Below are 26699 nucleotides of genomic sequence, written 5' to 3'. Positions count from 1 at the left end.
GTTCATTCCTTCTAGTGCGTTTTTCATTTGTTATTGTATTATTCAGTGCTGACTGGTTCTTTTTTAAATTTTCTCATTCCTTGTTAAAATTTTCACTGCGCTCATCTATTCTTTCCTCTAATTCAGTTAGCGTTCTTATTACTAATGCTTTGAACTCTTATCTGGTAGATTGTTTCATTAGTTGTTCTTTGGTTGTTTTTTTTTTCTTCTTTTTTCATTTGAAACGAAATTCCTGTCTTCTCACTTTGCTTAACTTTCTCTGTCTCTATGAAATTAGGTAAGACAGTTACCTATCACAGTCTTGAAAGGGTGTCCTTATGTGGGTGTGTCCCTATACAGTTTGCATGTGCCCAGTTGCTTTGGCGGGAGAGCTGGATCCGACGTGAGCAGAAGTCACATCTTCCCTCAGGGTGTGTTGGCAGCAATCACCTTGGTAAGAGGTGGGGCTGGAGATGAAGGCGCTAGAGCCAGAGCCAAGTCTGAGCCAGGGCTTCTCCTCTGTTCAGGGGCCAACATCACCCTACTGGTGGGGGCAGGTCCCAAGTTGCTAAAGCAGAAGCCCTGAAGGTCAGGTCCAAGCTGGCTCTGTTCCCTCTAAGTGTGTCCTCTCCCTCACCCAGGCATTGGCACCTCTACCCCTGAGAGAAGCAATGCTGGAGCGAGAGGGGCTGGAGCAGGACCTTGGGAGGGGTCAGGCCATAGGCTGGGGTCGTCCTAGCAGTCAGAGTTCTGGACTACTCTTGATCTGCTGCCTCTGCAAGCACCAGTAATGGCTGCCACTGCCTTGTTCAGATGCCATGTTAGGTCTGAGCCAATTCTATCCCCCACAGCTGCATAATGTCCTCACCCCTGGCAGCTTTCACCCTAGTAGAAAGCTGTACTGCAGAGTAAGCAGGGCTGTAATGGGCACTCAGCTCAGACTGGGGCATGTGCTTGGGCAGTTGCAGGAAACCAGCCAGAGCCCCAGGCAGTTTCAATCTGCTTCCTCCACCTTGTTTTGGGAGTAAGCAAGCATGTGCACACTCTTCACGAGTGCAGTCTTGGTTTCTTACAGCCTTGCTGTCAGTTCCACTGGCTTTCAAACCAGCTAAGGGGACTTGTCCTCCCAGTGTTGGACCCCAGGGGCACCTAATGTGTAGTCTGAACCGCACACTCCCCAGGGAGGATCTCTTAAGCCCATGTAATCCTCCTCCTCTTCTGTGTCCCCTCCCAGCAGTACAGGTTCCAATCCAACTGCTTCTCTTTCCTTCCTACCCAACTCCATGTGGATCTTTCTTGCAGTGTTAGTTGCGTGAGTTTTTCTGCCAGTCTCCAGTTTGTTCTCAGTGAGAATTGCTCCATGTGTAGATGTATTTTTTATGTGTTCATGGGGGGAGGTGAGCTTTGTGTCTTCCTACTCCACCATCTTGATATCTCTGTTTCTGAGTACTTTTAAACATTTCTTTCAATGTGAGTCTTTATGTGGCGTACTTTTGCAGCCTTGTATGCCTGAGAACATTTTTATCATGTCCTTACATTAAAATTCTATGCTCTTTTCCTTGAATGCATAAAAAGCATTAATGAGTGACTCGAATCCAAGAGTCATGTTGAGATGTGTCACAGCAGTCTGATTTTGGTTCAAATCTTGTGGTGGATCTGCATTTTCTCCATGGAAGCCTTTTAAGATTTTCTGTCTTTGACTATATATATAGATGTGCGTTTTCCTTATTGCTCCTTTTGGGACTCCATGTGAACCCTTTCAAACTGAGGCCTATTTTCTCTTAATTCCTGACAATTCTCCATTCTTTTAAAAATTATTTCCTTCCTGAAAATTCTCCATTCTTTAAAAAATTATTTCCTTAGTTTTATTTTCATTTTTCTCTCCAAGACTCTTGTGTTGTACTATTTCTACTTCTACTCTCTATATTTACTTAATGCTTCCTGGAAATGTTCCTAGTTGTAGCCTTCCAAGCCATTAATACATTTTTTAGCCATATTTCTCCTACTTTTTATTCCATTATTATATTGTTCTAATTTTATTTATTTTTTCCAAATTCTATATATTATATTTCCCATAACTAATATTTCTATCTGGTTCTTTTTTTATGTTTTCTTATTGTTCCATCTGGATAATTTCTAACATTAGCTCTACATATATTCATCATATATTAACTTCTTCATCCATCTCTTCCAATAATCTTCTTCAGAAGGCATATGTTGTCCAGCATGCTGCCTTTTTATAAGGTGATTGTCTCTTCAACTGTCTAGATATTTAGGGGTTGGTGTCAAAGAAGGCCAAGTGGGGAACCAAAACTTTTGTTCCAATGAATGGGATGAGGCCTCCAACCTCTATCCCTACTGTGTTATGCGAGATTATATGGTTGGGCTGGACAAGCACCCCACCTCGAGGTAACAAGTCACACTCCCTTTCCAACTGGAGTGGCATCAGCAAAGGCCTACTGGAGAGTCAGAACATTCGCCACTGCCCAGGAGTAATGACATATAACCCCTGCAGGTGTAAACCGAGGCCATGTGAGGAAGAGTAACAAGGTACCCCCTCCCCAGATGGATTAGCATCAGCAGAGGCTAAGTGGGGAGCTGAAATTCTCACCTCCACACAGCAGTAAAGGGAAGCTCGCCTCCCACCCCAACCCCAGTGTCAATGAAAGCTCAGTGGGGATTCGAGACTTCCATCTCACCTAGCAGTATCAAAGCAGCTCCCTCTTTATCCTACCAGAGCAGTCTCAAACAAGGCCTGCTAAAACAGATGATTTAAAAGATCTAGAGCTTCACAGATAATACACAAGACATCAGATTTCAATAAAAATCACATAACAAACATACCAAGAACAAGCAAAATCTCAGCTTAAATGAGAAAAGACAATGAACACATGGTAAGCATTGCGATGCCATAGATGTTAGAATTGTCTAACAAGAATTTTAAAGCAGTGATCATAAAAATGCTTCAGCGAGCAATTGCAAACACACCTGAGACAAATGAAAAAAAATTCTTAGCAAAGAAATAGAAGATATAAAGAATAAAATAGAAATTTTAGAACTGAAAAATATAATCACCTAAGTGAAAAACTTGATGGGCTCAATAGCAGAATAGAGGGGACAGGGGAAAGAATTAGTGAACTTAAAGACAGACAGTAGAAATTACACAATCTGAAGAGAGGGAAGATAGAGTGGGGGCAAAAATGGAAGCGTCTCATGGCCCCGTGGGAATATTAAAGATCTAACATTCATGTCACCGGCGTCTAGAGAAGTGGAAAAAGAGGGTGGGGTTGAAAAATAATGGCTAAAAATTCTCCAAATTTGGCAAAAAGGCATAAGCCTACAGATTCAAGAAGCTGACTGAACCCTAACAAGATAAGCCCAAAGGAATTCATGCCAAGACACATCATAGTCAAGTCTGAGAATTAAAGAAAAAAAAATACAGAAAGCAGAAAGAGGGAAACAACACCTTACCTATAAGGTGAAAAGACAATTTGAATGATAGCAGATTTCTCATCAGAAAGCAAGGAAGTGGCTTAATATTTCTGAAGGGCTGAAAGACAAGAATGGCCAACTCAGAATTTTATATGCAGAGAAAATATCCTTCACTAATAAGACATGGCCAGATGAAGGAAAATTAAAAACTTTTGTTGCCAGCTGAACTTCTTGAAAAGGACAGCTAAAGGAAGTTCTCTAAACAGAAAGGAAATGGTAAAATTAGGAGTCTTAGAACATCAGGAAGGAAGAAAGAGAAATGGAAAGAATAAAAATATGTAAATACAACAGATTTTCCTTCTTTTGAGTTTTGCAAATTATGTTTGAAGCAAAACTCTAGAACATTGTCTAACATGGTTCTCAACATATATACAATTGTATTAGAAGTGGGAGAAGGTAAAGGGACAAAAAGGGAGGATAGGCTTCTACACTCAAACTCGTAAAATGTGGATACAAGTAGATTGCAGTAACTTATGTGTATATGTAATGCAACATTTAGAGAAACCACTGAAAAAGCTATTCAGTCAAGGAGATACATTCAAAAATATTACAGATAAATCAAAACAATATTCTAAAAAAAAAAGTTCAAGTAAATCATCTGAAGGCAGGAAAAAGAAACACAAAAACAAAAAACAGAACAAATGAAAATAAAAACTAAAAATGGCTGACTTGGGCTTCCCTGGTGGCGCAGTGGTTGAGAGTCCGCCTGCCGATGCAGGGGACACGGGTTCGTGCCCCGGTCCGGGAAGATCCCACATGCCGCGGAGCGGCTGGGCCCGTGAGCCATGGCCGCTGAGCCTGCGCGTCCGGAGCCTGTGCTCCGCAACAGGAGAGGCCACAACAGTGAGAGGCCCGCGTACTGCAAAAAAAAAAAAAAAAAAAAAAAAAAAAATGGCTGACTTAAGTCCTAACATATCTACAATTACATTAAGTAAAAAGTCTTAAAAAAACACCAATTAAAAAACAAGAGATTGACATCAGATGTGACATGTGAATGTGAGATAAATTTCAGGGCAAAAAAAATTACCAGGTACAGAGAGACATTACATAATGATAAAAGGGTCAATCCACCAAGAAGAAACCTAAATGGCATGCACCAGATAACAGAACTGCAAAATACATGAAGCAAAAACTGGAAAAGGACACAGACAATTCCACAATTATAGTTGGAAATTTCACCACTCTCTCAACAACCAATAGAACAACTTGACAGAAAATCAGCAAGAGTGTAAGAACTCAATAAAACCATCAACTGACAGAATTTTATCAACATTTATAAAAAACCACCCAACATAATACCTTTTCAAGCACCTACAGAAAATATACCAAGATAGAGCACCAGATCATGGACCGTATTACAAACCTCAACAAATTTTTAAAGACCGTAATAAGGTATCACAACACACCTATGAGAATGGCTAAAACAAAAAAACAGAGATAGTGTCAAATGCTGGAAACTGGATCTCTCCTACATTACTGGTGGGAATATAAAATGGTACAACTACTTAGGAAAACAGTTTGATGGTTTCTTTAAAAAATAAAAACTTACTACATGACCCAGTAACCCCACTCCTGGGCATTTATTCTAGAGAAATGAAAACTTATGTTCATACGAAAACCTGCTTATAAACGCTCATAGCAGCTTCATTTGCAATAAGCCCAAATTGGAAACAATCAAGATGCCCCTCAACAGGTGAATGGTTACAGAAACTATGGTACATACATTCCATGGAACATTCATATTCAGCAGTAAAAAGAAATGAACTACTGAAACACACACCATCTTGGATGGACACCAAGGGAATTATGCTGAGTAGAAAAAACCCAATCTCAAAAGGTAACGTACTGCAGGATTCTATTTATACAATTCTGTGAGATGAGAGATTAGTGGTTGCTACAGGTTAGGAACGGTGAGGGGAAGGGGATGGATATGACTATAAAGGAGTAGCAAGGGGGATATCTTCGTGGGGACGGAATTTGTTCTATATCTTGATTATGGTTACTGGGATAAAATGACATAGAGGGCTTCCCTGGTGGCACAGTGGTTGAGAGTCCACCTGCCAATGCAGGGGACACGGGTTTGTGCCCCGGTCCGGGAAGATCCCACATGCCGCTGAGCGGCTGGGCCCATGAGCCATGGCCACTAAGCCTGTGCATCCGGAGCCTGTGCTCCGCAACGGGAGAAGCCACAACAGTGAGAGGCCCGCGTACCACAAAAAAAAAAAAAACCACATAGAACTAGACACACATACTGTACCGATGTTAATTTTTGGTTTTGATATTGTACTATACTTATGTGAGCTTTAAGTACTGGGGGAAACTGGATGAAGTGAACATGGGACCTCCCTATGCTATCACTGTAAGTTAAACACACACACACACACACACACACACACACACACACACACACACACACACACACACACACACACACACACACACACACACACACACACACACACACACACATCTAAATAGCCCAAGTCTGTTTGTTTTAAATCCCTTCTCCCTTAGAAAGGCAATAACACGGACCATATGACTTCATCCTCTGGATGTTATTATTAGACTGGGGTAAGAGAGGATAAGAAGTACCAACCTGTAAGTGGGACTGAGCCAATCAGGTTCACTGTGTTCAGAATTTGAATTGAAAGACAGAAACGCAAAGGGATGAAAAAAATCCTGTGATAACAGGATCAAAACTGGTCCCTGGCCATTCCACGTCAGTTGACGTCATGCGGCAAGAAGCAGAAACTGTCAGGCTGCCTGTCTGAGAAAATGTCAATTGAGAGAATATTCCCTTTTAGAACTAATATGGGTGGTGAATAGTTTCTGCTTCTTGCCACCATCAACCCTGACTAAAACATATACTGTAGAAAGGGAAGATTAAAAAGGTAACAACATTTCTTCTGCATTGTAATTTGCTATGGCCCTGTCCCTATACTGCTGAAGTTTAAGACAGCTATCATTGAAACAATCTGATCCTCATCTCTCACTTCATCTGACCCACCCAGGTCAGTGAGACCAGAGTTGAAAGTGAGGGAAAGATCAGGTCTCTATTAAGGATGGAAACAAGAAGAGCTCATGCATACCAGACTCTCCAACCAGTATATCAGAACTACAGTTTCCACCCATAGAGGGTTCCAATGCTTAATGTAGAGACCTGGAATTTAAGGATAAGAAGGAAGGTCCTCCTGGATACAAGTTTACAAATAATGTGGAGGTTGGAATTCGTTCATTCATTCATCTCTAAGTCATTTATTTATTGGAGGACGTAGAGGTATAGGGATTTCAATCTCTCAAGAGGGACCCCACCTACTGACTCAGGCATAGCCAAGAGCCCACCAGGGCAGCAATAATCACTCTAGGCTTGGTGGGAGGTGAACTGAAAGGGGTCACATGAAGGCCAAGCCACCATCTCCTCACCTCCTGTGCTCATCTCCACTTCTGGTCTCCCATCTCAGAACCCCAGCACAGTGCACAGTAGACAAACAGACACTGGTATCAGGTTGCCTGGGTCCAGTCCTGCTTCTGCCACTTCCTGCTGTGTGGCTTCTCTGTGCCTCAGTTTCCTCACCTTACAAGTGAATTACCTTAAAGGGAATTACAGTACCCACTTCATGGCTCCAGGCAACAGTAAGATGATCACTGGAATTACCACAATATCTTAACTTTTATTTTCTGTGCCACTCGATTGAGTGGTTACCAGAATAAACAGAAGAAGTCAACTAAAAACACATTGAAGCAATCCAAATTTGTTTTTATTTTTAATTGTTTTGGCTAATGGAAGAACAGAACCGTCACAGCAGCTCAGCTCTATAACCCATCCAGCCCAAGACTGTTCTAGTGGTAGAGCCAAGGACAGACAGGTCTTCCTCCATCAGTGACCTCTTCTCAAAACAAGGACATCTTCCATAGAGCATCAACATGTATCTGTCATCCGAGAAATCAACTAAAGCCCTCTTGATCCTTCTACACTTTCGGCCAGTAGTTATCACCTTCCGAGGTTATGGACTCCAGGTTTGCTACATGATAGGCAGAGGAAAGCTTCCTTTTACACTTCAAGGGCTGGAGAAGTATGGAATTGGGGAACATGGCTGTATAGACTTCAACCACTTCCTCCTTTAGCCTGTCCCTCCAGGGTGCAGAAGAATCAATGTTCTTACAACTTCCCTTCTCCTTTTGGCATTCTTTAAGGTGTACACACAAGCCTCAGGAAATCATCCATGGGAAGCACACTAGGATTTACGCAAATGCAGGACGATGCGTTAGTTTCTCCTTTGGCCCCAGCACACACAGGGCCAGCATCTTTCAGGAGCAGCCCCTCCAGTGCTGTCTAGACTGCACTCTTAAGTCATGAATGGGTTGTTCAGGAACCTCTGTCATGAATGATTCCTAAAACTTCACATAGTCTCAGTTTCACCGTCCTCAATTCCTATTGGTGTGTTACTATCCTACCTGTAAAGTTATTAAACCCCTGACACTGGATGTCTCTTTCAGATTTCGTATCTTCCTCCAACTTACTAAACGCCTCCTGAATTTCAGAAAGCAGCTACCTGCCAGCTAGTACAGGGACGCAGCCTAATTCTGTGTGAATCACTGCTAAGCCCAGCTCTGCAGGAGGTCGGGGAGGAAGCGTATGGTGTATAATCTGCCCACTCCACTCCTATCATACACACTCCCCTGGCCCTGCCTGTACCACCCCAAATGGCCTTGTCTGAGACTCCTGCACACTGTGTACTCCCTCCTGGCTGCCACTCATACTGGAGGTGAGGCTCTTGGATTGAATGCAGGTGGCCTGGTTTGGATATACGACGGATGCACTATACGGGTCAGGACCCTGGACCACAAGTCCAGCCACGGCACGCTGTGGGCCCTCCCTGCCTTCAGTACAGATACTGAAGAGTTATATCTGGGTTGCCTTATTCATCGCCTTGGCTGGAAACATTCTAGAGTATGGAAGGGAAAGGAGCCTGCTCTGGAGGATAGGTTGTCAGCCAAATCTAAAATACTTTTTGCACACAAGTATTGTGAGGAGGTAAGGAGGGGCTCAGAGCTCCATCTTCAGTGATCACTTCTCCAGGGACCTCCACCTCCAGGGCTCAGGCTGGTACCAAGAGCCCTGCACAGCAGAGTCAATACCAATAATTTTCCCACTTCTAAGCAAGAAGACAAAAAGTTGCACAGAGCTGAAACAGAAACACTGAAGCATGGCCTTCATCATCCTGATGCCTGAGCTTCATGGGACGGCCAAGACGTTAACTTAGCAGTTATCCCTGTTCCACTTCCAAGCACTGGAGACAGAAATTTCAGGGGCTGAAGTTTCTCTCCTCTGGCTTGGCAAATTCTTCTCATCTCCAGTTGAATCAACGGCTCCTTAGGTACCAGATGCTAAGCCTCAAGCCCAAATCGTTTTCACCACTGACGTGTCCTTCAAGCCACTTCATCTGCTGTTCCCTTCCTCTTCTTCAGCCTTTCTGGACCTGCAGGCTTTCTGGATACAAGAACTGCCCAAAGCATGATGGAAAAAAGAAAGAAGCCAGCTTTCACCTCCTGGCGACTGCTGGTCCCAACATCTACAGGTGACCAAAGGGACTGAAAGATGACAGCCCAGTTCTCTGTGCCCTATCGTGGGTTTGAAATGAAGAGTTCCCAGGTCTCAGCAGGTACTCAGTATCCAGTGTGGCTCGTAAGGAGGGAGCTGCACGGGGAGCACTCTCCCATGGCTGCTTGGTGAAGGCAACAGTGATGTGCAAAACAAGCCCTTCTGGCACTGAACCACTGGCCAGTGGGCCAGGATGATCCCGGTCCTCAGCACAGGGCTCTCAGTCCCAGACCACACGGACGTCTCCTCCCAACTTGGCACGGGGCAGTACAGACTTCGAAGGGGAGCTCCTTTATTAAAATGCAGTGAGCAGTCCCACACTGCTACTTGGGTCAAGTTACAGCTAATGCTGGGGAAGAAGTGCCTCCAATCCATACACGGCCAGATCTGCTGAGGACCTGGAGATTCTGGGAACCAGACCTGCAGATGCTAAAGGACAAGGCCCCCCCTGCTGGCGCCATATCACCTTGTCTAATGGTTACGTAAGACCCAGAGGCCCAGCCCTGAAGACAGTTGGCAGAGAGGCAAAAATGACTGTCTTAAAGAGGTCTTCAGACAAGTGTACAGCTCAGCAGGACAGCACATGTGCCAGGCCTCACCGTGCAGCAGCCGTCACCAACCTGGTAAAGGAGGACATATCGCATGGCATCTTCAGGGCGCTGGAGGCAGGCGCTGTGGCAGGAGAGGTAGGGAACAAGGGTCAAAAGTTTGCCAGGTTAACACATACAGACCCTCTGACCCAATATCCCACTCCTGAAAATTTATTCCGAAGAAGTGATGCTCAACAGGGAAGAAGCTGGATGCACAAGGATATGTGTTATAGCAGCCAAGTGATGAATAGAACATGGACTCTGGAGGTAGAGACCCACCTCTACTACTTTTTAGGGCAAGTGACTTACATTCTCTGAGCCTCCTTTCCCCCCTCTGTGAGACAAAGAAGACAGCACCTCCTCCCCAGGGTTGTTGTGAGATTAAATGAGACAAACTGCATAAAGCACCTACAGTCTGTGTTCAACCACAAACATTAGCTCTTATTATTACGTATAAGAACAAGAAAAGAATGCAGGAAAAAGGAAATAGGTGAATCATTAAGGGTGATAGAGCTGAAGCAAAGTTTTCCATGACTGTACTGACAATATCATTGTTTCAGGTCTTGTCCATTTTTTAAGTGCTGTGGAAGATGCCATGAATTGTTGAGCCCCGCAGCTTAGGAAGAAGGAAGCAAGGTAGAGAGAGTTGGCCTTTCTTCACAAAGGTTTTCCCCACCTCTCTAGATTTCACCTTTGGAAAACTCCTAAGAGGTCTCTGAGGATACAATAAAGGGGGGGAGATGGAAGACACAGGAGAGGAGGAATGAAGAAGGGTTTGACAATCAAAACTGCAAAGGATCCGCCTCCCATCTGCTCACCCTGCCCAAAGGTGGGCTGTGCACAGATGAGCACTCCATCCTGACCAGGAGGTCTCCAGAGTGAGCCCGCTCGCCCGGGGCTGCTGCAGGAGCAGCTAGAGGCTGGCTGCCTGCCAGCCTGGCCAGAGAGGAGAAAAACCTTGTGATCACAGTCAAGGATTCCATTCCCAGGACCCCGCTGCAGGGCACAACACAGTCTCTGTCTCTCCCCTTCCTCCTGCAGCTTCTCAGCTGTAGGGTGTTCATAATGGTCCAGTTCCATAAAGGAAACACACGGTAAATATTCATCACCGCCAGAATACAAAACACATAATTAAGTGCTTGCAAAGACCTTAGAGAAGTCTAGCCAGTGTTTACAACCTTTTTTCATTTTAAATTCATTTTCTCCATAAATATTACAGTATATAACCCCAAAATTAAAAAAAGGTTATTTTTCAAACTTACAACCATTATCACACATTAAAAAGGTTAACAATTCCTTAATATCAACAATTATCCAGTCAGTGTTCAAATTTCCAGGTGTCTTATAAACATCAAAAATGGGTGGTTTGTTTCTCAACCTTTAAAAATGCATATTCTCAGCACCTGAGGACATTCTGAGACAGCCCCTACTATCTCACCACCACATCAATCACTGACTTATGCCAACCTCCTCATTAGACTAGATGAGAAAATGCCCAGAGAAGTCAGGTGATTTGCCCAGGATCACACAGCTAGCTGAAGACAGAGGGCCTGTGCTTTCCCTGATATCACACTGTCTGGCAGTCTGAACACTGAGGTAACTGTTAGACGCTTTTGAGTCAGCAAGTCTTAATCTAGTAACACCTCCTTTGTCTAAAAGAAAATTATCACCACTAGAACCCTCCTACTAATTTTATACACCCATTTTACTGAGATAAAAACTGAGCTCTCAAGTTAATACCATCAGGTAGAAGTCAGATTTTGATCTTTATTCCGTACTTCAATTTAAGCCATAGAAAAGGATTCTCAATGACCTCTACTCTTCTCAACTCTAACTAGCTCCTCCGGGCCAGAGCAAGCTGAAGAGGTCCACCTAAGAGAGGAGGAAGAAACCCATGATGGGGATCTGTGTTCTAGCTGTGCCTCAAATGTGGCACCAGCAAAGGATAAGACTGCCTGAAAAGAGGCCCAAATGGCTTTATACGTCATTTCCGTCAAACCATCAAGAAACTGTTAATTTCTGTGCTATATAAATGTTTTGGAATATGAAAAAAAAAATATTTCCCATCTCATTCTATAAGGATAGAATTATCTCTTTTCTACAACTGGACAAGGAAAGGATACACACAAAAAAGCAAGGGTGGAGAGGAAGAGGACTATAGGCTAATCTTACTAATAAACATAGAGGTCAAAATCCTAAGTAAAATAAAAGCAAATGAAGACCAGACATGCTTTTTCCTCTGAAGCACTTAGCTTCTTTCTTTTTTTGTTTTGTTCTCCTTTGATGGGGTTTTCTTTCCTATACATGCACAATAAATTTAGGTATGTGCAAAACAAACAGAATAGGACATACTGAACAAGTACTGAATCTGGAATTTAGACAGTTCGATATTAGGAAATCTTTGAAAGTAATTCATCATTTTAACTGATTAAAAGGAAATGTTTATACTCATTCAGCTCATTTGATTCCAAAAGGGCAATGAACAAACTTTAAAACCCATTATCAAGAGAAAGGAAGAGAATAAAGATTATCTTAGTAAACTAGAAACATAATTGATATACTTCCTTAACTTGATAACCTGCATTATCAAACAATAATAAGCTTGTGTAGAAACAGACAGGTCAAGGGTACAGAACAGGCCCTGTGTGTACAGTAATCTAGAATGTGAGAGCAGCTGATTTCAAATGAATAGAGGAAGGATGAATGGGCTCATCAATAAAGTTAGATCCTTACCTCACTTAGCATAAAAAAATAAATTCAAGGTGGACTGAACAACTAAAGGTAAGCAGATGAACAAAAGCAATATAAGAAAACATAAAAACAGAGTCTCAGTATGGGATGATGGGAAAGTTCTGGAGGTGCATGGTGGTGATGGTTGCACAACAATGTGAATACATTTAATGCCACTGAACCGTAAGCCTAAAAAAGGGTAAAATGGTAAATTGTATGTAAGTAAATTTTACCAGTTTTAAAAATAAAAATTTTAAAAAACACAGTAAGATTATATTCTTGCAATGGGAAGAGCTTTCTTAAGACCCAAAACTTTGGAGCCATAAGGGAAGAATTTGAAGATTTTACTACATAAAAATTTTTAATGCCTGTTTGATAAAAGATCTAGAAACAAAACTTAAAAGACAAGCACTTAATACTTCAACAGAGAGGAAAAAAAATATAAGCAATTAACTGGAATAAAATATATGCAATTTGTATAATAAATAAAGGATTAACACCTGCATATATAAAACTGCTATTAATTAAGTAGATACAGGATATGTCAAGCAATTCATAAAAGAAGACACACAACCTCATAAGTAATCAAGAAAATACACGTTAAAACAATTTCATTTTTCACCTATCAAATTAATAAAATTAAAAATACTGACTTCCACAACTGACAAAGGCATAGGAAAACAGATACTCTCATCACTGTGGCTTGAATTACAAATGAGCAAACCTTTTGAAGGGCAATTAGTCAGCAGCTAGCCAGATGTTAGATGCACAGACCCACTTTCTGGTCTCTAACCTGTAGAAATCTCCCAGAGGTACACAAAAATCATGAACAAGGGTATTCACTGTACCATTATTCACAATATCAAAAACGAAAATATAACCCAACCCTCTAACGGGAGCTGATGAAATACGTTTTTGTACATCCACCCAGTGAAATACTAGGCAGCTACTGACAAGCAATAGATAGGTCTCTATGTAATGAACAGGGAAACATGTCACAACATGTTTTGTAAAAAAAGGCTAGTTACCAAACAGCCATACTCTGTGATCCAATTTTTGTCAAAAAAAATAAAATAAAGTACTTTGTACAGAAAGAAGAATCTAGAAGAATGCACATCAAGCTCCCAACAAGGGCATGTCACCTCTGGGAGTGGCATCATGGGAAATTTTCATTTTCTAAGTTATATTATTTCTGTAATGTTTGCGTTATTTAAAATAAGTGATTGCTTTTGTAATTTAAAAAATAGGGGATAAAGTAAATAAAAACAACTCCGCCTCTCTACACAAAGGCAGGGAAGGGTAGCTATGATCCCCATGATTGCCAGGGAACAACCTCTGTGCAGTATCTTCCCCTACACAGGAGGAGGCAGAAGAGCTCCTGAAACAGTTGGGAAGGGACAGGTGCCCAGCTCCCGGGCAGGGCTGGTGTGGTGGGAGTGAGGGGACAGAGCCAGGCCCTCAGTCAGGGCAGCCTGCACAGCACTGGGCCCCGTGCAGGAGGCCTCAGCTGAAAAGTGGACACTGAAGGAAAGGACGTGCACTACTGGACTCGAACTATTTTTTTCTTTAACCTCTGATCTTTGGATGGCTCTCAGATCACCATTTAAGATTAGAAACAGTTTACTTGAAAAGGTCATAATGGAAATTACATCAGCTAAGAGAAATCGATGGTGACTTACTTCCTGGGTAAGAGCTCTAAAAACCTAACTGTGCCCTGAAAAGACAGCAATGAATGCAAAGACCTGGAATGGCACAATGCTGGAAAGTTGTTGATCAAAGAAGGAGTATCAGCCAATTAGCCTCTACCCAAACTCTGAATGATGAAACCAAGAATGAGAGGAGAAAACGATAGAGAGGGGAAGAAAACAGAAACATTAAATAGGCACTGAACATATTTACATATTTAATCCTCACAAGAATCCAGGGAGCGTTACAGAAAAGGAGACTCACAGAGGTCCATGACTTGCTCAGTCACAAAGCTATAAACTGCAACCAACAAGGACCTACTGTATAGCACAAGGAACTACACACAATATTTTATAACAACCTATGAAGCAAAAGAATCCGAAAAAGAATATATGTAACTGAATAACTGTGCTGTACACCTGAAACTAACACAACATTGTAAATCAACTATACTTCAATTAAAAAACAAAAACAGGGCTTCCCTGGTGGCGCAGTGGTTGAGAGTCCGCTTGCCGATGCAGGGGACACGGGTTCGTACCCGTGTATGGGAAGATCCCACATGCCGCGGAGCGGCTGGGCCCCGTGAGCCATGGCCGCTGAGCCTGCGCATCCGGAGCCTGTGCTCCGCAACGGGAGAGGCCACAACAGTGAGAGGCCCGAGCACCGCAAAAAAAACAACAAAAAACAAAAAACAACCCAACAACAAGGAAGCTATAAACTCTGAATGTGGATGTGCATCTGGTCTGCCTACAAGTCCAGCTCCTCCAATTGGCCAGCCGGCCCCACGCTTCCCAATATTGGAGGCTGTGTCCTCGGTCTTCCCAGGCAGACTCACCTGTGAGCTGGAGGGTAGCGCCTGGGAGGTGGGCTCTTCTGATTGGGCTGCTCCTGAGCCCATGGGGCTCAGTGTGGTGATTCGGCTGGGCTGGCCACGTAGTGTCAGAGTGATGGTGGTGGGGACCTTCAAGCCTGAGAGAGAGAGACAGAGAGAGGAGTAGGCTTTTTTGTCACAGCCTCCACTTCCCTTTCCTGGAGTTTCCTCCCCATGTAACATACCCCCATCAGCCTCCCGCCTCGGCTTCCTCCTCCCCAGCTGGGTCATCTATGCCCTATCAGTCAGTCTGAAAGGCAACAGGAACAGCCTGTGTTCTCTCAACCTCTCTGGGGGATGGACCCACACAGCTGAATCCCTGAGGGTCAAGGCCAGGACCCTGTGGGGTTGGGTTCAACATCATACCTTGACCATGAGAGATAGCAAGGTCTTGGGGGAAGATCCCTTATCTGGGAGTCCCCACGGTTCTCATGAGAGACTCACCTGAAGCTTGGTTAGAGATCTGAGCCAGGCCAGGGAGGCTGCTTGCCAACTTGGCGAGGCCCCCATTGGTCAGCAGCTGGTGGATGGCTGTGGGCTTCCCACCAGGAGTGGCACCCAAGGAGGAGAGAGTGGTGGCCACAGGAATGGTACGGACAATGGTGCTGGTGCCCGTGGTGATGGCACCCAGGCTCTGCATGGGGGTGGGCAACTTCACACTGGTGGCCTGTGGGACACACAAGCCCAGGTGATCAGAAGCTGTTGCCGACAGCAACGGTCGGGTGTGGAGGGCACATACTGTTAATGGCTACCATGTATTCAGTGCCTACCACATGCAAGGTACTCTGACAGGTATTTTCCATATATCACCTTCTTTAATCCTCAAAACAGCTCTGTGTGGGAGGTACTATCATTACCCTCATTTTACAAACAAGAAAACAAAGATACAGAGATCAAGAAACTGGCCCAAGGTCACTTAGTAAGTGGTGGAGCCTTAACCTTTGGTAGTTCCCAGCCGTGAAGCCAGAAGGCTATTTGTCCTTGACCCAGCGTCCCTGCCAAAACCAACTAAGCTGAGGAGGCCTCCTCCCACGCCTGCCCAGCCCAGTGGAAGGCAGATGTGCACCTGTGGGGCTGGCCCGGGAGAGGGGTTTGCTGGGAGGCCAGAGGTCTTGCTGCTGATATCCTGCAAGCTGAAGCTGAGGCCTTGGAGGAGGCTGCTGGCTGATGCGGCCCCTAGGAGAGGATACAGCAGACATCAGCACAGGCTCAGTCACTTTTCCACAAGCACCTGTGCCTGTCCACCCTCAATAATCAACTAAAACACCAACGCTCTTTCCCTCGGACATTCCCAGTGCTCTCAGAAAGATGCCAGAAGGGCTCCCCAAACACGCAAGCTGGATGTCCACGTGAGGAAAGGTACCGTTCCTGACACACTGCCTTGGATTCATTCTGCACACCCCAACCTGCTCCAAACCACCTGTGCTAAATTTTGGACAGTTTTAGGAAAACCAAGGAGAACATGAATCCCACTTTTCAGAAATCTATCCCACCTTCCCAGGGAAGAGGAAGGACTTTTTAAGCCCAAAGAATCCCGAACACCTGACTTACACTTCACTTTACACACAGTCCAGTGGCCTCAAAGCAAAGAGGAAGGTCCTCTTGAAGGATCAGGGCATCTGCAGTGCCTTGGCCCTGCTGGGCTCAGGCAACTAGCCTTTCAGTATAGGGTGAGGGCAGAGAAAGTGAGGAGACAAGCATAGGCAGAAAAATGTCTCATTTTGCTAAATTTCCAGTTTTATTCAACCAGATGTGTTTAAAAACACCAAAATGAAACCAGTACATACATCTCCCACCAGCTATTTCTCCTTGTAGTACAGGAGGCATTACCTGCAGATTGGGACATTTACTCGCTGCAGATATTAAGGCCCCAAACTCCCCTACCTCAAAGTTAATGCCAGCTCCATGCCAAGCCTCTACAACAAGCCTGAGACCCAGAGCATCCTCCTCCAGATCTAGCTCCACAAGGCTTTCCCAGGACCACCCTCCAGCAGCAGCCCAAACAGACTTCGCTGGGAGGCAGGGAACATTGAGCTACCAGATACCTGGGAGGGAGCTGCCAGGAGAGGTGGCCACCAGGCGGCTCTGGAGTGTGTGCAAGGCACTGGGAGCAGTGCTGCTAGAGACCACTGAGGACGCTGGGCTGGCTGAGACTCCCCCTTCAGCAGCACTTGACCTGGAGACAAAAGTAAGAGCTCCATTATCTAAAGGTCCCTGCCAACACAGGGAAGGTCCAGAATGGGGCCCAGCAAGGCTTTCAGCAATGGACACAAGGCTAGAACTTCGGTTTCTTCATCCCACTTTCTGGATCCAGCCTCTAGTCTTTCTAAAAAAGTCAGGCCTCAAGGAGAGACTTCAGGCCTTGAAGCAAGAGCTACAGAACTCTTTTGTAAATTTTAAGTAAGCACTCAGTGGACCAGCGAAAAGGTGAAGAGAAAGAAGGGAACAGACAGGCCGGGAGACAGACTCACTTGGTTGTGGTGAGAAGTCCTGTGAGCTCCTTGGCCCCTGTGGAAGCTTGCCCTAGTGTCATGGTGATGGGCTTCCCTCCTGCGGCTGCAAAACAGAAAACCCCAAGGCCACTGGTCAGTCCTGTTTGGTCCTGACCTTTCAGGGTTCCAGAGGCCAGGCTAAATCCAAGATATTATGGAAAAGACTGGAAGATGAAAAATGAAGGATAACTACATTAGAATAGGAAGAGTTGGGATTATTTTTTCCTTCTACTTTCTAAACCTTCTGGAATATTTTATTATCTTTAATTGAAACCAAAGAAGAACAAAATGTATGATGCTTTGAATGACCCCACAGCTTCCTCGGATCCTCGCTCGGCCTCCCTGACCCTAGTTCAGATGAGGTTGCTGCCCTCTTTCCCCCCACGTGCAACCTCTGCTGTCTTCTCCGGGCGCCTGTTGTGCTGAAGGCGAGGCTGAGCCGCCCAGCAAGTAGCCACCAAGAGGGCAATACTGTGTGCCTGGGACAGTTCTGTCAGTGTTTATTTAAAGAGGCCAGGAGAAACTCACCTTCTGGAGCTCCTCCTTGGGAAGGAGTACAAGGCCCTCCAGCTGTGTCCCCTTGGGAGATAAGGGACACCTTGATCTTCGGTCGCTTGGAGGTCTTACTGCCAGGAAGAGGACTGGAGGGATGGTGCCGCTTCAGCTGGACCCTGAGATCCTCTTTCTCGGCTTCCTCCGTTTGTTCTGATGAAACAGGAACTAAGAAATGGAGCTGCGGTGAAGTTCTCCACAATCCAAGAAAGCCCAACGGATACTGACAGCCAGTACCAGCACTGGCATGGCTATGTGGGAACACCAGGAAGAACCATCCCAACACGTGCAAGGAGAATGCCAATGCTTCAGTCCTGCCTCACTCGGGCCCACCTACGGTGCAACTCCACCTTGGCCCTCTCAGAAGATGGCTCCATCCCCTTCCCTTACCCTGCCCTGGAGTTGGAAGGAAGGGACTCTGAGTTGGTGGAAATAAAAAGAAAGGAGAAGACATCCTGACCCTGCCTGGCAAAGGCCAATCAAACAACAGAGGACTCACCACAGTGGACCTCAGCAGGGCTTCCCAGACTCAAAGAATGTGGCAATTCTCACGCCCTCCCCACATCACACAGCTGGAGGGCAGCACACAGTTTCTGGAGAAGCAATAGAGGAGCAGGCTATCCAGTCCTCCCTACACGGGAGATATCCTCAAAGCTGAGTCCCACCCTGCCCTCAGAGCCCAAGGTTGAGGGTTTGCTTGCCAAATGGGGACAATGGGAAGGATCATCACCAGGACTTAAGGCTGGCTTTCAGTAACTCCTAGGCAGGTTATCTCAGCCGAGACAACTTTACAGGTCCTGCCCAGAGGTAATAGGGCAACAGTGGCCCATGTCACAAGCTAGTCCCCAGGTCATTTGTACTAGTACAGAGAAAGGCCACCTGTTCACACATGGGCTTCCCCCTCCACTGCATCAAACAGACTCATCCTGCACATGGCCAAGCCTCCTAGACTCTTAAGTTATCCTTCGGGTTTCCTCATGGATCCCCTCCTCTTTAAACCTAGAAGCCCGCCCCGGTCCTTCTTCTTAGCGCAGGCAATCAGGGGCGGAAAGGCAGGAGTCACACGAGAAATGGGAGGCGGGGGGGCTGCCATGGGGCCACAGGGAGCTACTCCAGACCACAGTCAGGCCACAACCAGCTGAAAGGAAGGACTGCATCGACTAAAATCAGAATAAGAAGGAGGGAAAAAGGGAAAGGAGTTACAGGTTTATGCTTGATAAGTGCTTGCAGAGGCCAGGATGGAAGCAGGAAACCAGAGGCAGGGAGAAAAACACAGGGAAATTCAGGCTCACAGGCACTGGCCTATAGGCACACACAGGAGAAGCAGAGCCAAGAGCCACAATAAGAGATAAAAGGAGAAAAACACCGAGAGAGGTAAACAGAAAGAACGGGGAAAAAGCAAAGACTATGGAGTAATAAGCAAAAGGATCAGCAAAGAAAAAAAACCAGAAGATAGAAAAATGCAGAGACAAACAGAGACAAATGAGAGGCAGGGATGGGAAAGAAATAAGAGGGAGAAGCGGAGAGAGGCAGAGAGCAGAGAGTGAAAAGGTGAGGAAAGAGCAATACTCACCAAAGAGACAGGAGGAGGCGCCGGGAGGAAGAGCTTTCCTCACCAGCATGTTTTGTGTCAGAAAAGCAGCAAACTGCGCTGGAATGAATCAGAAAGAATTACAGAATCACAGCCAGCCAGAGAAAGGAGAAAAAGAGAAGGAGTAAGAAAAAGGTATGAAAATGTTCTGGAAAATGGCCAACAGGGGCTTTTTCTGGAATTACCGCCAAGGGTTTGAAACCTGACTCTGCCATTTAGCAGCACCATGGAATCATCCATAAACGGAAGGTAATAAACGCACCTGCCTCATGGGGCCACTGCCCACATTCCACGAGCAACAGCAAGCCAAGTGCCAAGAAGAGGGCGAGGCACGCAGTGAGGGCCCATGACCACGAGCTGTTCTCACTGCCCCACCTACGAGCTCTGCCGAAACCAGGCTGCTGTGCTGCGGCTCTCCTCTGTGATGCTCTGGGTCCCATTTCGAACCTGGTGCACCAGTCAGCCTTCCAGAAAACCTTACAGTCTCCACTAATTATTGGCAAACTGCTGGCTCTCTCTTCATCAAAAGCCCAAGAAGACAACGCCCACTTGGAACCTGGCTCTGGCCACCACTGAAGAGGATGCAGGTCATGCGTGGACCCTAGGGGCCTGGCCTCCTTTTCGTCTTCACCGACCCACTCACACTTCTGCTCCCTGTTAGCACCACTATACGGGCAACCTCGTAAGAGGCCTGGGTCTAAGTCCTGATCCTTTGGCTCCACTAAAAGAAACACAGGGGAAGAGAGCAGAGGAGCCTCCTGTCTCCTGCACGTCTCTCTACTTGACAGCCAGCTCTGGCTGCTGCCTCTGCCCAGGCACCTGAGACCCTCAGATGATACACGCTCCTGGATACATCACCAAACACCAATGCCCAAGAGACCTCGCCTCAGGGCTGCCCAACTGGATCAAAGTGGGCCAGGGGTAGAGCCACTGCTGCTCCCCTCCCCACCCACTGAACACGCCTTTTCCACAGCTTCTTACATTGTGCTGACTGTTCTCCAAACTCTAATTTCAACCAAACAAATGTTTCCCAGACTAATCGAAAACCTATCTGCAGAGACTCCTGAAAAACTTCACTGGAAGTCCCAGTGTGGGAATCTTAACTCTTCAAGGGCAAAACAAAGGGCGGGCACGACACCAGTGCAGTTGCCCTAGAATCTGATGAGCACGGCCAATCCCCTTGTCTGCGGGACCCGAAGAGCTCCCTGACTGCAGGAGAGGCTGGGCAGGGCCCGGAGTTGGTAAACAATTTGAGGCCGATATACGTGTAGTCAGCTCATAAAGCCTAACACCAAGCCGAAGCTGTAACTAGTGGAGCTATACAGTCACACTAATGTCACCTTTTGTGATATTTTACCCTTGAAAACAGCCCTTAGTATTTATTTCAACCTAATTTTGCCTGGACAGAAATGTCGGGAAAAAGCCGCAGATGCCAATACTTTCCAACTGCCACATGGCGTCAACTGCAGAAGACAGAACCCAAGAGAGGCCACCGGGCCAGGCAGCTATACCTTGAGCCTGTTTGTGGGTCAGCACAGCCTCTGTCCGCTGCACGTGTCTCTTCAGCAGCTGAGTGCTTCCGATCTGACTGGACTTCTGGGCAGAGGCCACTGTGGTCACCTTGGTCTTGGGACTGGAGGTGGGGCTACTGGACACACTGGAGAGATCCTGAGTAGATTAAGAAGGACAAGGTCCAAGCCAATGTCATCCAGATTGACTGTCAATCGTCAAGTCCCCCTGGAATTCCCTGGTCAGGAATTCCCCTCGTAGGAACTCACAGGCCCACCAAGGCCAACAGGCATCCCCAGGCAGCGAAGGAACCAACTCTTCAGTCCCCATTTCCCAGCAAAAGCACTCCCTCCCTTTCCGCATTACCTCCGAGCCTGAGGGTGAGGCAGGTAGCTTGGCAGCTGGTGACGCAGGTCGACTGCCCCGCTCAGAGACCTCAAAGGCCAGGTCTCTGCGGGCCACGTCCCGGGGCTTCTTCTTCTTCTCAGCATCTTGATCCCGAGGCTCAGAGCCCACGTGCCCCTCCGCGCGAGTGAGCACTCCAGTCAGGAAGTCCACAATCTCATCCTAGTGTAAAGAGGGGCCGAGGCCTCTGAGTCCTTGTCTGGAGAACGGGAACCACCCCGACAGGCCCGACTAAAATCGATTCACCTCAGCTTCGATGTCAGCGTGCCGGTCCCTCCTACCACACAAAGCCTGGCTCAAACCCCAGCCGCAGCCAAGGACCAGCAGAAGCCTGCGCCCTGCACCCGTGAGGCAGTGCTCCGGGGTGGTCATGATTCACCACTCCCCCAATGAACCCTTCCTCCCCTAATGCTTGCTCGTGTCTTAGATCATTACTCTCCTTTCCCCCTCTCTCTTTCCCCCTTTCCTTTGCTGATGATTTAGGCCCAACAGAGGCCATAGTGGATACCCATCCTCCTTAGTCAACAGGCTGCTGCCAACAAGACCGAGCCTAAAAGGTTACAGAAAGGCAAGCCTAGCTGAGAAAACCACATGAAGCTACTGTGTACCTGAATACATCTGTCCACCATGCTCTGAGTCAACCCTTCCGATTTCTTCTTTGCTTTGCTTATTCTAAGAGACAAAAAAGAGGAAATGTTTACTTTCCAAACATTCCACAGCACCATTTCTCTTCTGTGTTGGTTATTCTCTAGACCCATGAAGGAAGACTATGTTAGCCCTCAGGCAGGTCTGCAGCCTCTCTGAACCTCAGTTTCCACATCTGCAAAATGGGGAACCATAACACCTCACTCATGGAGTTAACGGGGATGACACAAAACAACATTTGTAAAGAAACAAAGAGTACATGGAAAGTACCCAGGATGGTATACTTCAGAAGTCCTATACCTATGGCTTCACAGGTATACTCTATCTGATTGCTAAGACCTCATCTCGAGGCACCCCAACACAGACCCAAACCCTGAGATTACTGGGTGCTATTGAAAAGATTACTGGGTGCTATTGAAATGAAATTAGCAGGAGGGAAGGCAAGGTGGCCACAGGTTAGTTCTAAAGGGATGACAGAAACTGACCACAGCTGCTGCATTCTCCTCTTTGAAAGCCAGCCTTAAACACCCTGGCTTCTGACTGGTGGTCTCAGCAGAGAGAGAAACAAGGCACCAAGTGACAGGATGAAGAACTACATTCTGAGCCTCCAAATTCTGAGACCCCGATTTATTGGTTGTAGGTCTCTGACCTCGTGTAACAATGCTCATTTTATGGATGAGGACAGAGTCCCAGAAGTTAAGTATTTTACCCAAGCTTCTTAGCAAGGGAGCCAAGACTAAATTGAGGTCTCCCAGTTCTCAGTCCAATGCTCTTGGCACCATGCAAATATGTCTCATAAGCAGCCTCACAACTAACTCTCACTAAGGGTTATTTCCATTTCTCCCGCTCCCTCACCACGACTCAACACACAGTCTATTCTCCTATAGATAAGAATGTCTGAATTAGCAAGAAAGATAATGTATTTACAAGCAAACATTGCCTTGAGGATCAAAGGGTTAGATTCTAGGTCCACAAGAAGCTGTCAAATGACAAAGGCCAGGAGGACTTCGCCAAAGCATCTCTGGGTAAGAAACTGACAAGAGAGGTGGGAATAGGTACTCGCTTTAAGCTCTCCAGTTAAAGCACACAAATGAAGTTAATATCTAAGACTGAGCATATAAAAAAGGAGACCAGTAAAGGATACAACCTCTTTTTCAGTACATTTCATAAAAACATAACTAAAGGCCCTACAGGCAACCAGCCTTGTAAGAGAAGAATGGCCATCTCAATGACTAAAGATGCCCTCCTGAAATCCTCTCCAGGGCTTCCCTGGTGGCACAGTGGTTAAGAATCCACCTGCCAATGCAGGGGACATGGGTTTGAGCCCTGGTCCGGGAAGATTTCACATGCTGCGGAATCTACTGAGCCCGCGTGCCTAGAGCCCGTGCTCTGCAACAAGAGAAGCCACCAGAATGAGAAGCCCGCGCACCTCAACGAAGAGTAGCCCCTGCTCACCACAACTAGAGAAAACCCGCGTGCAGCAACAAAGACCCAACGCAGACAAAAATAAAATAAATTAAAAAATAAATAAATTTAAAATCCTCTCCAAACTTTGGCTGTTTATAGAAGAAATGCCTACCCAAGTGAAAGCACAATGGCCAAGACGATAATTACAACATCTTAAAAGTATTTTCTCCCCACAAGATGACTGCTAACTACAAAGAGAAAAATAGGAACTTTACAATAGAGAAACCTGGCAGATGCTTCCTTGATCAAAGTTAACATCACCAGTAATAAGACACATCAACACCATGTAGCCCCTGAGGGGTGCACTGAGGGCACATCAGCTCCATAGCATTCCTGCCAAAAATGTGCGCCCTCAACCTAATCATAAGATAATGTCAAAAACCTAAATTGAGGGACCGTCTACAAAACAGAAGTCTTCAAAAGTGTCGAGGTCATGAAAGACAAAGACAGACTAAGGAAGAGTACCAAATGAAAGGAGACTGAGGAGACAGGCAACCAACAGCAATGTGTGATCTGGATTTGAGCCTGGACCAGAAAAGAACGTTAGTGAGATAACTGATGAAATGTGAGCCTGTAGATTAGATAACAGTATCATATCCATGTTAATTTCCTGACTTCGATAATTACACTTTGGTTATATAAGATGTTAACATTTGGGAAATCTGGGTGAACAGTACAGGGAATTTCTTGGTACTAATTTTGCAACTTTTTAGAAATCTGAATTAGTTTAAAAAATTTTTTAAAGTTTTTTAATGCCCTCTTTTCACTGAACCAGGTTAGCTATAATTACATCACCGCCTGATAAGCATCTCTCCAACATGGCACTCTTGCAGCTCTGGGGGAACCTACCCACCTGAGATTATCATCAGCTCCCCCAACCACCACCAAGCTGTTCTCAGCCCGAATCTTCTCCCGGAAGTCTTCCATGGCTTCAGGGTGACACTGCAGGGAATTCTGACCAATGACAAAGAGGACTGGAGTCTTCATATCCAAGAGGGGATCATCCACATCCTAAAACAGATCCAGGTTTACAGTCAGCCAGTGCATATTCACTGAGTACTGCCCTGGCAAGTATGCTCAAGAGAGTCAGCTGGGCAACTGCAGTCACTGAAGAGCAGCTTGGGCGAGGCATGCACTCCCGTACGCTCACCTGCCAGTGACCTAGAAATCAGCCACACCCTGCGCTTACCCCTCTGGGGCCATCCACGGTAAGCAGAGGAAACCCAAGGCAGACAACTGCAGTGACGTATTCCATCACCGACACCTGGAAATAATGGCACGGTTTGTCTCAAGGTCAAATGACTTCACTGCAGCTACATCCTACCCAGAATCCTGGGGTGGTCCAGACCCACCAGCCAGTCCCACCTCCTCCCCCACTGTCATGACATAACCCCTAGGTGTACATAACTAGGTTAGGACATAATCCCTAGGTGCACCAGCCATAGTTGCAGCAGTAAGAGCAAAGAACACAAGATGTGCTGTTCTACCAGAAGCCACCACCTAGAGAATTGGGGCCCTCGGCGGACCCCAGAAGAGGGCTGAACCATAGGATGGGAAGTTTAATACTTGCATCCTGGCAATTTGCGAGGCTAGAATCCTCCCTTTTCCCTCCACTAATAACAAATGCAATCAGGAGAACATAAATGTTGCTCTTTTCCCTTAAGTGAAGAAAATCTCTCCCTTTTGAACTTGATAGCTCCCAGACACCCCAAATTTCTTAGAGCAGTCGCTGACAGGGTACTGCCATCCTTGGGACCAGGGAGTACCGGGAGATAGCCTTCTTCCTCTCACGCCCCTAGATGTCACCTACACTACATGAAGCAGCACAGACTTTGCTTACTTGATCCACTTGAGAATTGGGGCTTTGGACAGGTCGGAGGCACTTATACAAACTAATATACATGCAAGTGTATGTTAAATAAGAAAAGGTTCTCTGATGACTTGGAAAGGGAAAGAACAGGAACACAACATCAAATTACAGAGCTATTAAAATTTTTGCTGGCCACAATTATTGTTTTGTTTTGTTTAGGTGGGAGAATGGTACTTATGTCTAGGGGGAGAAAGAAAAAAAATTTTTCAGCGATACATGCTGAAATATATATATATATAAACACAGTGATATGATATTTGAGATTTTCTTCAAAATAATTGGAGGAGACTGAAAGTAGGCAGAGGTAAGATGAAAAAAGCTTGGCCATGAGCTGATCACTGGCAAAGCTGGGTGAGGGGCCCAAGGGGTTTATTATACTAGTGTATCCTCCCTTTGAACTTCTGCTTTTTTCACAATAAAGTTAAAAAGTAAGGTTTGTAGGCAAAGCATCTAGCACAGTGCTCTGGAACACTGCAAAGCGCTCAACAGTCACTATCATCGCGCTGCGCAGCAGCAGAAGAAGCAGCAGCAGTCTATCTCAGGACAACCTCCAAATAAGATGGGGATTACTTACGTGACAGGCCACCAAGGCTCCTGTATTCCAGCCAATCAAGATAATGGGTTTGTGCGGGAAATGGCTGTGAATCTTTGTGGGAAAAGAAGACAGTAAGACTGGAGGCCACAGATTGGTGCAGAATGTTGGGTGTGCCACAGTGAACTGAAATAGGGACGTTCTCACCTCTAGCACTTTGCTTCGCACTGCCCCAATCATGTGCTCCAGACACTGCAGAACTCCTACTCCACTACCATTGTTCAGCAGATGCGTGGCAACAGGGATGACCTAAAGGAAAGAGTAGCAGCCATGAGAGCAGAGCTAAGTTTCAAATCTCCTCTCAAGTCTGCTTAACCTACCTAAATCCCTTCAACCTCGGATAAGCACCATTGGCATTCTAGACAAAAAGAGACTTGGGGGACGCTCCACGTTTAAGTTGACCCATTTTGAGCCCCTCTTCCTTTCTGTCTGCTCGATCCTCCCCAGGAGGAGTTCCTCCTGCCCAGTACGTACCTTGCCTAAGCAGGACAGCTGAGACTGCCAGAAGCGGTGGCGGCGCGAGGTGGGGAACACGGAGCTGGAGGGCCCAGAGGAGGCAATGAGAATGAGAGGAGAGCCGGGGAGTTTGCTCTAAGGAGAAAGACCCCACCAGAGAGCCAGTGAGT

The 26699-nt window shown here is 45.9% G+C and overlaps 1 protein-coding gene across 9 annotated transcripts in view; it reads right to left on the bottom strand.

Annotated features, from left to right (window-relative positions):
* Window positions 1-7211: 7211 nt before the first annotated feature.
* Window positions 7212-26699, bottom strand: part of KANSL3 (KAT8 regulatory NSL complex subunit 3) — a 41366-nt gene continuing 21878 nt past the window's right edge. For 4 of the 9 annotated variants that reach the window (XM_060168809.1, XM_060168814.1, XM_060168815.1 and 1 more), the window contains 16 exons: window positions 26548-26664; window positions 26221-26322; window positions 26056-26127; window positions 24801-24875; window positions 24465-24622; window positions 22108-22171; window positions 21461-21661; window positions 21097-21253; window positions 19568-19645; window positions 17971-18162; window positions 17422-17506; window positions 16996-17126; window positions 16017-16126; window positions 15395-15617; window positions 14915-15048; window positions 7212-9745 (listed from right to left, as the gene is read on the bottom strand). In XM_060168809.1, coding sequence (XP_060024792.1) covers window positions 9725-9745; window positions 14915-15048; window positions 15395-15617; window positions 16017-16126; window positions 16996-17126; window positions 17422-17506; window positions 17971-18162; window positions 19568-19645; window positions 21097-21253; window positions 21461-21661; window positions 22108-22171; window positions 24465-24622; window positions 24801-24875; window positions 26056-26127; window positions 26221-26322; window positions 26548-26664 — 1920 coding nt within the window. In that variant the 3' untranslated portion in view covers window positions 7212-9724. Of the gene's footprint in view, window positions 9746-14914; window positions 15049-15394; window positions 15618-16016; window positions 16127-16995; window positions 17127-17421; window positions 17507-17970; window positions 18163-19567; window positions 19646-21096; window positions 21254-21460; window positions 21662-22107; window positions 22172-24464; window positions 24623-24800; window positions 24876-26055; window positions 26128-26220; window positions 26323-26547; window positions 26665-26699 lie in introns of those variants that run through there. The other 5 variants (XM_060168810.1, XM_060168811.1, XM_060168812.1 and 2 more) reach the window with 5 other exon arrangements.

Source organism: Lagenorhynchus albirostris, chromosome 13 (genome assembly GCF_949774975.1).
Source record: "Lagenorhynchus albirostris chromosome 13, mLagAlb1.1, whole genome shotgun sequence".
In the NCBI taxonomy this organism is placed as follows: domain Eukaryota; kingdom Metazoa; phylum Chordata; class Mammalia; order Artiodactyla; family Delphinidae; genus Lagenorhynchus; species Lagenorhynchus albirostris.
The sequence above is the reverse complement of the archived record's forward strand: the minus strand, read 5'-3'. Positions and strand labels throughout refer to the sequence as shown.